Source organism: Trichomycterus rosablanca, chromosome 4, assembly GCF_030014385.1.
Source record: "Trichomycterus rosablanca isolate fTriRos1 chromosome 4, fTriRos1.hap1, whole genome shotgun sequence".
NCBI classification, from domain to species: Eukaryota; Metazoa; Chordata; class Actinopteri; order Siluriformes; family Trichomycteridae; genus Trichomycterus; species Trichomycterus rosablanca.
The window spans coordinates 31521001-31534308 of NC_085991.1; the positions used below are offsets into that span (position 1 = coordinate 31521001).

General features: G+C 36.7%; 1 protein-coding gene across 1 annotated transcript in view; it reads right to left on the minus strand.

Moving 5' to 3' along the window:
- Positions 1–4516: 4516 nt before the first annotated feature.
- Positions 4517–13308, minus strand: part of arrb2b (arrestin, beta 2b) — a 92463-nt gene continuing 83671 nt past the window's right edge. The window contains exons 11-15 of the mRNA XM_062993199.1: positions 9459–9596; positions 7692–7775; positions 7471–7547; positions 5699–5753; positions 4517–5576 (exon numbers count right to left, since the gene is read on the minus strand). Coding sequence (XP_062849269.1) covers positions 5483–5576; positions 5699–5753; positions 7471–7547; positions 7692–7775; positions 9459–9596 — 448 coding nt within the window. The 3' untranslated portion in view covers positions 4517–5482. The remainder of the gene's footprint in view (positions 5577–5698; positions 5754–7470; positions 7548–7691; positions 7776–9458; positions 9597–13308) is intronic.

The following is a 13308-nucleotide window of genomic DNA, read 5'->3' on the forward strand; positions in this document are numbered from 1 at the left end:
TAAAACAAATAATATATAAAGAAAATCTTAATACATGTGATTTCTGATACAAGCCAAAGTCTGTGTGCAGTACAAAGGCTGAATTCCTAGTCTGAGGACAGACAATAGAATATAATAAACATATTTTACAACTATGCCGTATAAGAACCAAGTGGGGTTAACGAAAGAACATTCAAGTTTATTGTCCTTTGTTTGTGCTACAATGAGCAAATCAAGTCACAACATGTTGCGGCACCACCAAAATCTTGTTAGAAATATTAGCTTAAAGGTTTTTAGTAAACCAAATATAGATCTTCTATACCATTTCCTTTATTCTTGAGATTGTAGATATGGTGTTAGGTGTTATTTCCTACTTAATGTTAAGTCATTTAGGAATACTTAGTGAACTAATTACCACAGTTATAAAAGTAGACCACAAAGTCTGTAGATGACACACAGTACACTCTATAGGGCAAGAAAAAGTACAGTGATATTTTGGACACAGGAAAAAGAAGCTTGTGCATAGTATGAGGACTTCGTAACTCATTTCAATGCTTTGTACACATGCATTGGCTATGTTGTTTTAGCCATGGAGGTTAATGGTATTATTGCCTACATACATGCTATATATGACCGTGAGTTGGTCCATGAGTACACCCTTTCAGCCAATGCTTGGCATTACACATTGTGATCTTGGGGTTTTTCATTGCTGCCAAACCTCAGCACAACAAAATGTAATGTACAGTGAAAGTGTGTTTACATATTGCTGTGCTATTTGGCTATACCATCCATCATCCATTTATGCACTGTAGTTCCAGCAGGGAGCCTAGTAAAATGTTGTATATTTTATTTAGGTTGGTCAGGTTCATGACTGGAATTGATCCCTTATTCGGTTAATTCGGTTATACACATCTCACTCACACACAAACACACAAAAAAGACTGACACCAAACTGAATTTCATACATTTTTACATGTTCTAAATTGCAGTACAAAATAAAGAAGCAACATATATTTTCCAATGTTTTTATGTTTTTTCTTTTGCATTTTTTCTGTGATTTTTCATTCCATTTTATTGACTAAAATAACATATTGCTTATCTTGGAATTCGTATTAATATATTTCAGTTTAATTAACCTTAAATTATTTTACCAGGTAGCATGTATGTTTATTTCTGAATATCAATTTAAGTTGTAGTAAGGAGTAGAAGTTGCTTAAAATCATCCTTAAAATACAAAAAGTCTGACATGGTACAATATTCGTCTATAAATCAACATCTGCGTGCGTGTTTCTTAGATAGACCCTACAGAATCTGAGGGAAGATATACAATATAATATTTCTTTTATATACCTAACTGGTTCACAGACATATGAGGCACCATTAAAATTGAAAAAAGCAACATTTTACATTAAGATGGTCTGAGAGAGCGCTCAATCACAATTACACTACATTCTCAAAGCCTACCATTGCCTCTGAATGCATGCTCGGCATTCTAGCAAAGCACTCACAAAAGGACAAAGATTTTTCAGATTTTAGACCATCTGAATGAAAAGAGTCTCCCTGCCATATCATAACATATTCAATAAAAAAGCTTTAAATGTGACAACAGACAGTAAACAGATTTACACATATGCAGACATCCGTACATAAAATCAACCAATCATTTGTTTATCATGGCATATTTTAACTCCTATTTTGAATGTACAGCATTAAATGCCATAATACAGTGTGCTTTTGAGTTTTCTGGCGCCGATTCATAATTATTTTTTCTTACATCAATCGATTGTTCTTCTGTTTAATTAATTTTTTAATTGACTCTGTACAGCACCAATTTGCAAACTGTTAGCATGCCTGTTCTTATAGTATCCATTTCATACTGAGACTACACAACTAAACTGCATAAGAACAAGGTGCTAAACTAAACTAAAAGATATTAAATGTGTAATTATGTAAACATGAGGTTATCTGCATGTGCACCTATGTACATAATCATATGGCAAGCTGATTTTGGGTTAGGTTAGGTTTTTTTCTATCAAACATTCAATTGTGAATACATTTAAACACAATTATAGTAAAAACTCAATTTCAACTAGAAATGTAAATGTTTCCATTAACAAATTAAGATTCTTCCACAATCATTTTAATTGGCCAATTATTTTACTACTAAAATGGAATTTACATGTTTGTGTATAATCAAAAACATGTTTAAATATAATATTTATTAAAAAAAACATGTAAATATTAAATCATTACTGTAAAATGGTGGTTGATTTGTGACAATAACTTTTTGAATGTATCAGATACACCAACCTAAACCAGCTTACCTTATGAAATCCTATAACAAATTGTTAACAACAAATTGTTATTAATTTTTAAACAATAATTACACAATAGCTAAACATAAAGCCAACATAAAGCATATGATCATTACACATAAAAGTTGTGGTTAGTTGAATTGTGAAATTACATTTTCATAAAAATATTTTTTTAATTTAAAAACATAATTGTAATATTTTATACTTTTCTCTGTGTAAATATGATAAAAGAATAAAGTGGTAAATTCAGTAGTTCCTCACAGATTCTTGTCCCACCACAAGAAAAATAAGGGCATAAAATAAGCTTTACCTGGGTGTTTTTACCCCCGTTTTGCCAGTTTTTTGGAACTATTAACAACCCCACTTACTAGCTGGATTGCTACCTTTATTCGCCCTCCACCCAAAGGTACTGAGCCACTTTCTGCAGCTGGAGTATGATGCTAACTGCTCCCTTTCTTACTCATAAGCTCTAGTGGTGCTTCATTGGACAGTGAGGAGAGGTATGCCATTCCTCTTACCCAGACAGATATCTGGTCTCAGAACTCCTGGTTAAAGATGCCCTGCAATTTCCTGCTGATAGGCAAACTGCCTCTAAACCTGATTCATTTTATAGTGGTCATTGCAAAAGAAGCTACTATAGTTTTACTACTATAATGTAAGAAGAAAAATGCTAATAATATGTAAAATATGATTACCAAAGATCAATATTAAGTAATATTTAATGATCCATTAATTGTCAACCAATAATGAGGTATTACTGAGAAAAAAATCACAACATAATTACTTGACACTTGGGGGTACAGATGAGCCAAAATGTCATGTCACGTAATGCATGGCTTAACAAACGGACTTTTAACATAAATAATAGAAAAGTGCTTTAAATCAGTAGGCTAAATATTCCTCAGAAAGGTTGGAACTAAAGAGAATAAATCTAGGACTCTTTATGGAGCATATCAAGTTTAGATTGGCACTCAACAAATATGAAAAAAATAATAAAAAAATAAGGGAAAATTTTGACCCAAGGGAGTTACGCTACTTTCCTAAAAGTGATGCCAAGTAACACCAACTCTCCCTCGATAACATTTTGTTTTTGGCATCAAATGGGTGTTTAACAAACATTTCATCAACATTTTAGCTCATAATGTGACAAGTGTCTGCTGATGAATGTTAATGAAAAAAGCCTCAGCAATGCAATTCCAAATGATGAGTGTGTCACAATGCAGTTCAAATGCATCAAACACTACACTCACACAGGGGGACTAAAATACATTGCTTGTCTGCGACGTAACCAAAAAACCATAAACTCTTTCCTAGCTGTTGTTACAGGTAATCATTAATCGAATCTCTCACTACATGGCAGCTGTGTTTTCAGTAATCTCCTACCTGCACTTTCATGTCATTTTCTGCATTTTACAGACGCTTTTGTTCAAAGCGACTTACATTATACAGTCTAAACAATTAAGTGTTTAGGGGCCCAACAGTGGCAACCTGGCAGTGGTGGGTTTTGAACCAGCAACCTTCTGCTTTCATAATGTTTTTGATTCAGTACCTTAACCGCTAGGCTACAACTGACACATTTTAAAGTTCTGCTGTGATAAGCTTTCAAAAACAGATGTTATATCTTATTTGTGTAGAATGTTTCTGGTGCAATTGCATTACATTTAGGTGTGTCATAGTGCTTTTTAAGTCGCAGGCAGAACCTTTTGCAAACAGCGCGGCCACAATGTCACTGGCTACCTTTGGGTTTTTTTTTGCGAGAAAGCCCTTGGTTGGCAACTGTTTAAATAGGCTAAGATTTTTTTCAATGTTAGAAACTAAACAAAAATATAATGTTTTTGATTCCATTGCTGATGCTTTTTAACTTTAAACTTATTATGTGAAAGCTTCCAAGGACCACTTGAAGCTGTTTCCACGTACATTGCTATTGTTGTTTACGTAGTTCCTTTATTTTTGAGTTTTTTTTGTTGTGCTTTACACTTTTGTTTACACCAGTCTAATCAGCTAGTTAAATTACTAGTTAGAAATACAGGCACAGACAGCTCAAACAACTAACCAGCTAAGGGATGGATGTATGTTTTTAAATATAGGTTAAAACACAAAATATAAGAAAAAAGGAATCATGTCTTATGTAAAAATTCACCTCCAAGAAGGACTTAAAGGCAGCACTACTTTCAACTGAGACTAGTAAATAAAGAGGTTTCATTTACTTTGATTTCATTTTGGAATTTTGGGTAATGTAGCACTTTACTGGGTCAATTAAACATTAAAGTTTGTTTATATATACACATTGGAAATGGGCTTACATCACAGCTGGGCAGTGGTTTTAAGTGAAACACTAAACACTTGGTTGTTAAGGTTTAAAACTGTTAGCTTTTGCTAAAAATAGTAAGCTTTCAAAAAATCTCCAAATTTCCTTTTAAATGTGATTAAAAACAGAATTGGGATCAGACATTTGGTTTCATCAGCAGTGCATACAATCATGTACATTGTCAGGTTATTCTATGGTAAAATAAAGGGCATTTTTACTTCCAGACTCATTGTTCAGCTCTGTTGAGTGCTTTCCTGGGGCAGTGAACTGTCATACCTACTCATATTACTAGCTCTTGTGATATGCATACATTCTACATAACTGCAGTATAAAACAAAACAAGGACGGTGAAAAGTACTTTTTGTGCCCCCTAAGTCCTACAGTGAATTTAAAAATAAATATATAGGTTATAGATGTAATTAGTCTATATTGAAATAACATGTTACATAGATTATTACAAAATTACAAAGTTATTAATGCCCACTCAATAAACAGCGGGGAAAATCTTAAAAGAAGATATGGAAAATTAACTATGAAAATAAAGACCCCTGAATTAATGGACGTTTCCTAGACATGATCAGACCGGCATCCTATATCACCTAATCTTTTTCTTTCTTTCTCACACTGTTTTGTCCTCTTCTGTCTAATGCACATGCACGAGAACAAGCTAGCTCCAACTAAAGGAAAAAGACACCAGCATCACAGATGCAAAGAGGACAAAAGAATAAGGCAGGGGGAAGAAAAATGGAAAAAAACAAAAGAAACCATAAAGAAAAGGTGCTCAGTGAGCGTCCCTCTCTTTTAGATTGGCCCAGTGAACGGTGGTGTAGTAGTACTGACGCTTGGAGCCCCTTTAATCCAGCTCCTTCTCCACAAAGGGTTAGCAGAAGTGGTCATCCTCCTCGTCCTTCATTCCCTTCAGCCTGAGCCGTGCAAAGTCCTCAAACACAAAGTCATCATCCTGAGAGAAATTACTGATGAGAATGGACAAGAGACAAAAGAGGGAGATATTAGGATCAGTAATATAGAGGACAGTTTTTGCTATTGATGTACGTATAAAAACAAGCAGAGAGAAATACACAAACATCAAACTCACTTGGTTTCAAACTCGATCAGGTTGGTGTCCACAGGGGCATCTGTCTCTGGCACAGCTGAGATAGAGGGGTAATAAAAATGTAGTTTTCATTAATAGTACTGGTAAAGAACATGTCACTGCAAATGTAAATTTTTTAAAATATTTTTTTTGTTTATTTTCTCCCCTTTTTCTCCCAACTCCTAAAAGCGTATCCAATTACCCAATTGCATTATGCTTCCACTCTACTGATGCCGATCCCCGCCCTGATTGAGGAGAGCCGAGACTGACACACATCCCCCCCGACACTTGTGCAGTAGCCCTCGACTCTGTGCAGACGCCATCAATCAGCCAGCAGAGGTCGTAATTGACTCAGTTATGAGGAGTCCCTATCCGGCACCCACCCTGTATGAACAACAGCCAATCGCTATTCATGTAGGCGCCCAGCCCAGCCGGAGCTGACCGACGAGTTCGAAATGTCAGCTCTGGTGTGCTAGCGTGTTTTACCACTGCGCCACCTGAGCGCCTTGCAAATGTTAATTTTAAACTATTTTACTGTACAACTACCTTGATAGCTAGCTCAGACCAGGGTTTTTCTTTTTACCTTTTGGACATGCAATTCTTCTTTTGTCTAGTCTAAGATTGCATTTAGAAGAAGTGTGTGTGTGTGTGTGTGTGTGTGTGTGTGTGTGTGTGTTTACTAAAGACTCAGTGAAAATAAATCAATAAACAATTGCTAATTTTGTTTCGGGTATAGTAGAAGGTGTTATGGTATTATTATGGACAAAGACCATGATTCAAAATTGAGACAATCATACAAGATAACCACATAAACATGAACTAGTAGATGGTACAAATAATTTAGGGCATTGATTGAACCTCATATTAGTTCAATAAATAGAATAATGACTAGCATACACATGTAGGACAGTTTGAATCTTTTTCAGTGACTCACTTAAGGTTTAGGTGAGTGTTTAGACCTATAAATCTGGTAGATAAATATTTTGTGCCTCCTTGTCATTATTACCACTTCTTAATGACAGAGCTGTTACTTGGAAATCAATCTCCAACCCAAGACTTGATCATCTCTCTTGATGACTCCCAGATCAGACCATCTGATAATGTAAGAAGCCTTGGTGTTGTCCTGGATAACCAGCTGACCTTCTCTCCTCATGTAGCTAACATGACAAGATTGTGCCGGTTCCTCCTCTACAACATCAGGAATATTCGGTCATTTCTCTCCATGGAAGCTACTCTTCACTGGCTTCCTGTAGCTGCACACACTCAGTTTAAAACACTGATGCTCGCCTACAAAGCCAAAAATGGACCAGCTCCAGATTACCTTCGAGGTCTAATAAAACCCTGCTCTGTACCACACAACCTCCAAGACACTAGTCTCGCTCGACTTGATCCTCCACCCAGGACTCAAGGAAGACAAGCATCAAGGCTCTTCTATGTACTTGCACCCAAGTGGTGGAACGAGCTTCCCTTGTCTGTCCGAACATCTGAGTCTCTTGCTGTCTTTAAAAAACGATTAAAAACCTTCACCTCTTTACTAAGCACTTAGGCTGACATGTACTTACTTATGCTCTTATTTTTTTCTTGCATAAAAAAAATCCTTTGGTTCTAACAGGGTTTTCAGCAGATTTGTATTTTTGGACTGTTGTCTACTTAAACTAGAGTAAGGTAATGTTCACTATGGAAGCACTCTGAATAAGAGCATCTGCTAAATGCCGAAAATGTAATGTATATGTAATGAGTTGAGTGTGTGTCTACGGCTCACATAGAATACTTACTTGACTGTGGTCTTGAGTTGGGTTGCTCAGAGGGTTTAGGATGCATCAGTACAAAAGGAAGCTCCACAGACACATCACTGTAGGGGAAAGGAAATACTTGTGAGGAGGATGTGTTTTCTTCTCTTAAAACTGCACATCAACAATCAGCTGCAGGGATTACTTTCAGATGTGCCCTACATTTGTCTACAGAATGTCACAGTGTGTGTAAGACTTGTGCTTACCCTCCACGGGACACAACCAGTTTAACTTTGACTCTGTAGGACACAATGATGCCCAGGACCTCTTTATTGGACCCATCCTTTACACTGTAACGTAACAAAAATACAGCATTGTCAAAAAAAAAACTGCAATAGTTAGGACTGGGTTCACTGCCTTTGTAAGTCATAATTTCAGCAAACAATTAGGGACAGTGGTGCACTGTGAGAGATTTGAAATTGTATAAAACATGGTTATGTAAAGTTACAATCAAAAACAATAGGCCCACAATTATGTGTACTACCTCTGAGTAGACTATTGCACAATTGTACTATTATGTAAAATAGCTAAGAATGTGTTTTCTTCTGTAGCCAAAAGTCAGAAATGACCAGCTGCTCTCCATTTAAAATGAAATGCCTGTGTCTGTAGCTATTACATAAACTCTGGGATAAGCTGGAGGTGAGTTGAGGGTACGGGGTTAAAAAGAGTGCAGAAAGGGCTGGTCTGAGGCACCTGAGCCTTGTTTTCCAAAATGTAACTAAATTTTTGTCTCCTAACAGTAAGTGTAGTAAGTAATTAATTACTTACAGTAAGTAATTTGCCATTATGACTGCTGAAAAATACACTTAAGCTTTGAGGAAGCTAAAATTGAGCTGGAAGCATTCAATCTTAGCTAGCAAACTCCATTTCCATAAAAATTGGGACACTAATTAGATTTTTTTATTTATTTATTAATTCACTTGAACCTAATTCACTGCAAACTCATTTCTGTTTTAGACTAAATTAATGCTTGCAACACACTTTAAAAAAGCTGTGACAGATGCATGTTTACCACTAGGTCACATCATGTTTTCTAATTTAATTATACTTTTTAATCATTTGTTAGTTGACAATACTAATTGTTGCAGTTTTGCAAGTGGAATTTCTGTCCATTCTTGCTGTATACAAGACTTCAGCTGCTCAGCAGTCTGTGGTCGCTGATGTCTGATTCTCCTCTTGGAGACAGATATATTTTGCCTCTGTCCCAACTTATTTGAGAGTATTGCAGGCGTCACATTCTATTATTTTATATTTAAAAACACTGAAAATGTTATGTTTGTACTTTTATAAAATTATTTAAATAAAAGTTCAAGCAGCTAATTTTACTGCAATTGTAAAAAGCGTCATAACTTCTGGAAATAAGGTTTCAAATAAATTGGTGCATTTGCACATGTGTATCTAATAATTGAAAATAAATCCCATCTACACCTCCACAATTGCATGGGTCTGGTGGGATCTTTGATCAGTGGGGCAACTTACAAACTTATCTAACTCTTCTACAAACATAATAAATGTGGCTTAAAAGTACTTTTTTTCTTAAATGGCATTCAAGATTAAGAGTTACAATACAATGATCAGGGGCATTACATCAGCCCTTGCTCCACCCATTTGTCTCTGAACCATTGGCAGATTGAATTGGATTTAAAATCCATACTGATACACATAGTTTTAGAATGGTGCATGGTCAGGTGTACACATTCATTTGGGCATTTAGTGGATGTGTTTTAATCAATAATCACAGAAAAAGAACAGTTTCAAAAATCATTAGCATCCCAGGACTGCCAATGACATACATGTCCTCCTTACACTTAATGCTCTATTACACACGACTTGTAATAGTGTCATAAAATACAGTGTTACAAAATAAAGTGAACAACAGAAATAGGTAAGCATATCAGTGATGACCACGTGACTTTTTTTTACGCTGTCCTACAAAGTATTAAAGCTTGGCAGTGTATGTAATGATGGCTTACATGGTACTAGAGGCCAGGTTGGTATCCTCATGTTTAAGTTTACCATCCAGAGCTAATCCTCTCTTCTCCCGGTTGTTGTTGAGTGTCGGGGTGAGTGTGTACACCTTGCAGAACGTGGAGCTGGGTGAAACCCCGTCACTGAAACAAACAAGAGAGACATTTTAGACAAAATGAGGAGTTCTATATCACTATCAGACTAACTATTTACCTCTCATAATTTTTAGTATCAGAAATGATCAGCTTACTGTGTTACTGTATGGAAATAAGAGAAGTCTCTTGTCTTCACAAATGTTTGTGGTTTGTTTAAATGCTATATACAGTTAAAGTTCAGACTTCTTCCTGACTATAACAAAGAGAACATTTTCTATGCACTTTTTTCATGTGCAACCATATATCACCTGCTACAGTCTATCATCATAATTATTTACCATGAATTATTTTTATCTTTAAACATTTAAACAAAGAAATATGTACATTCAGCCACAGAAAAAGAATGCTTTTAAAAATCATTGACACGGCCAGAACATGTTCCTCACAAGTGTATGTAAACATGTCACTATAGATGTACTCTGTGTACAAATGAGTATCAGTGTGTGAGATGATTAAATTATTCTTAAGTTCCGATTAAGATCATTAAATAGAGTAAGTAAGAAGCAGTTTTGACCTGGTTTAGTTGGTTAGAACCACATCACAATGCATAATCAGCAAAAGCAATTCAAAGCAGGAAAAGAGAATTAAAACGAAAGAGGATCCTTCACAAAGGCTGGCGTTTAACGAAGTGTGCAATTCAGCGGAAGTTTTAATATGACGTTGTAAGTGAGCCAAGACAAACTAATCAAGGCCATATATCTACAGGGAAAAGTGAAGAGGCAGCAAATGTTTGCTGGACCGTTTGACAAATACTAATGCAACACAATGAAAAAAAAATATTTCTGCCTATAAGTATTAATATAATGCAGCAAATATAATTGTTAGAGCAGCAGTTTCAGTGCTACACTAGCAAAAATAGGTCAATGTTAGCAATTTGTTTTATGATGTTCTAAGTACAGAAAACAAGGGAGCAGGTTTAATATGGCAAAACAGAAGAAGGAAAAAGTCGGTGCAGCAAGCATTGATAATTTTAATAAGCACCCCACATTTAAATTTTCGGCATTTAGCAGACGCTTTTATCCAAAGCGACTTACAGTACTGTGACAGTATATTGTCTAAGCAATTGAGGATTAAGGGCCTTGCTTCGGGCCCAACAGTGGCAACCTGGCAGTGGTAGGGCTTGAACTTGAACCAGCGATTTTTTGATTACTAGTCCAGTACCTTAACCATTAGGCTACAACTGCCCCAACTGCACATGGTTACATACTAAAATATTTGAGTAATTAACTACTTATTCAGTAAACAAATGTTTTTCAAATGTCAAGATAGTGATAGTTTTAGAGATATGGTTCTGGTTTATTACAGATATTCTTTTGCTGCTGTGTTTATCCTTCACAAAAAACGAAGCTATACTGCAGTGTAAATGAAATGTCCTCATACACAGTTTCTCATACTGAAATTCTAATGGAAATACATTTTAATTTTCATTATAATAAATTTGTATTTAGGTGCTCGTCGGTTCGAAACTCAGCTTTGCCATCCGTCTGGGCTGGGCGGCTACATGAACAACAATTGGCTTGTTGTTCGTCCAGGGTTGGAAGCTGAATAGGGATCTCATAACTGATGCAATTACAACCTCTGCTGGCTGATTGATGGAGCCTGCATAGAGTTGAGGAATAATGTGTTGATCAGGGTGTGGCTCTCCGTACACAAAGCCAGTCTTGCTCTCCTCAATCAGCAGTGGAGATCAGCATCAGTAGAGATAATGCAATCAGGTAATTGGATACAACTAGATTGGGAGGAAAATTGGGATAAATTATGCAGTTAAATTGTTCTGTACCCAGTCAAAATCCACATTATGCAGAGCTGTGCCAGTTGGTTGCCAGTGCATTGCCGGTCCTGATTGGTTCGGAAAGTTCCCTATCTTTTCTTTTTTCTGAAGACAGAGTTGTCACAGATGGCTGGAGCAGTCTGTCAAATTGTGACAACTAGTTCTCAGTTCTGCACTATCTCTGTTCTATGCACTTTCTCTGCTGCAGGCTGCAGGTGTTTTTTGTCTTTCATTTACTTTGTTTCTGTTATTTTGGCCACCTTATTTATTAGTAACTATCATACTTTTGTGAGCTTTTTAGCCACAGTATTGTTCTACATCCACATTTGTTTATAAAAATTGCATGGCCGTATGATCTACTTTATTGATGCATTCAGAATGGGTGTGGAGAAAATAGGCAAATCCCCTTTTTGAAACGGGTATCTACATACATTTGTCCATGTTGTGTATGATACAAAAATAAGATTATACAAGAATAAAGAGATAATGCCTCCAGTAAATAAATACTTTGGTACCTATTTGCCTAGTATTAACTTAATGTAGTAAGTTACTTATGTAGTAGTAACTTAATGTTCTTGTTGCATAAAGTTTTAAACCCCATGACTTCTGAGTGGTCAGTAGGATCTACTGTAGGTATCACTGCAGTGCAGGAGCATGTGAGTCATCTGCTGCACTGAGAAAGAACAGGCACTTTTATCACCTTACTACAAAGACATCCAATCACAGAGAAGAGGACACGGCCCATCAGTGGAAGGGTCAAAAGCAAACGAGCTGTTGTCACATCCAGAGGAGAGGGCATGAGATTGAGACATACTGTTTTAGCAATAAGTAGGAGAAGCAGGTGCACTACTCAAGTGACTCTGAGTGAAAAATAATAAAAGAGCAGTTTAATTCAGAGGTGTGATAATAAATGGCCCCGTGGGGGCAGCAACACTTGCATGAAATAACAGGACAGGCTGGGAAAATCTGTGAGGTCATCAGGGATAAAAAAAACAAAACCTGGTGAACTTTATCAGACACTTTCGAATTCTAAATAAAAAAGTGTAGTGTGCCAGGTGCATCCAGTATACACTGATAAGCCATAACATTAAAACCACCTGCTCCACTTGCCACATAGAAGCACTTTGTAGTTCTACAATTACTGACTGTAGTCCATCTATTTTTCTACATACTTTTTTAGACTGCTTTCACCCTGTCCTCCAATGGTCAGGACCCCACAGGACCACCACAGAGCAGGTATTATTTAGGAGGTGGATCATTCTCAGCACTGCAGTGACACTGACATGGTGGTGGTGTGTTAGTGTGTGTTGTGCTGGTATGAGTGGATCAGGCACAGCAGTGCTGCTGGAGTTTTTAAACACTGTGTCCACTCACTGTTCACTCTATTAGACACTCCTACCTAGTTGGTCCACCTTGTAGATGTAAAGTCAGAGACGATCGCTCATCTATTGCTGCTGTTTGAGTTGGTCATCTTCTAGACCTTCATCAGTGGTCACAGGACGCTGCCTATGGGGCACTGTTGGCTTGATATTTTTGGTTGGCTCAGTCCAGCAGTGACAGTGAGGTGTTTAAAAACTCCATCAACATCGCTGTGTCTGATCCACTCATACCAGCACAACACACACTAACACACCACCACCATGTCAGTGTCACTGCAGTGCTGAGAATGACCCACCACCTAAATACTACCTGCTCTGTAGTGGTCCTGGGAGAGTCCTGACCATTGAAGAACAGGGTGAAGTGGGGCTAACAAAGCATGCAGAGAAACAGATGGACTACAGTCAGTAATTGTAGAACTACAAAGTGCTTTTATATGGTAAGTGGAGCTGATAAAATGGACAATGTGTGTAGAAACAAGGAGGTGGTTTTAATGTTATGGCTGATCGGTGTATGTTCAAACTATAAAACAAACACAAGCTCAGAAGCTAA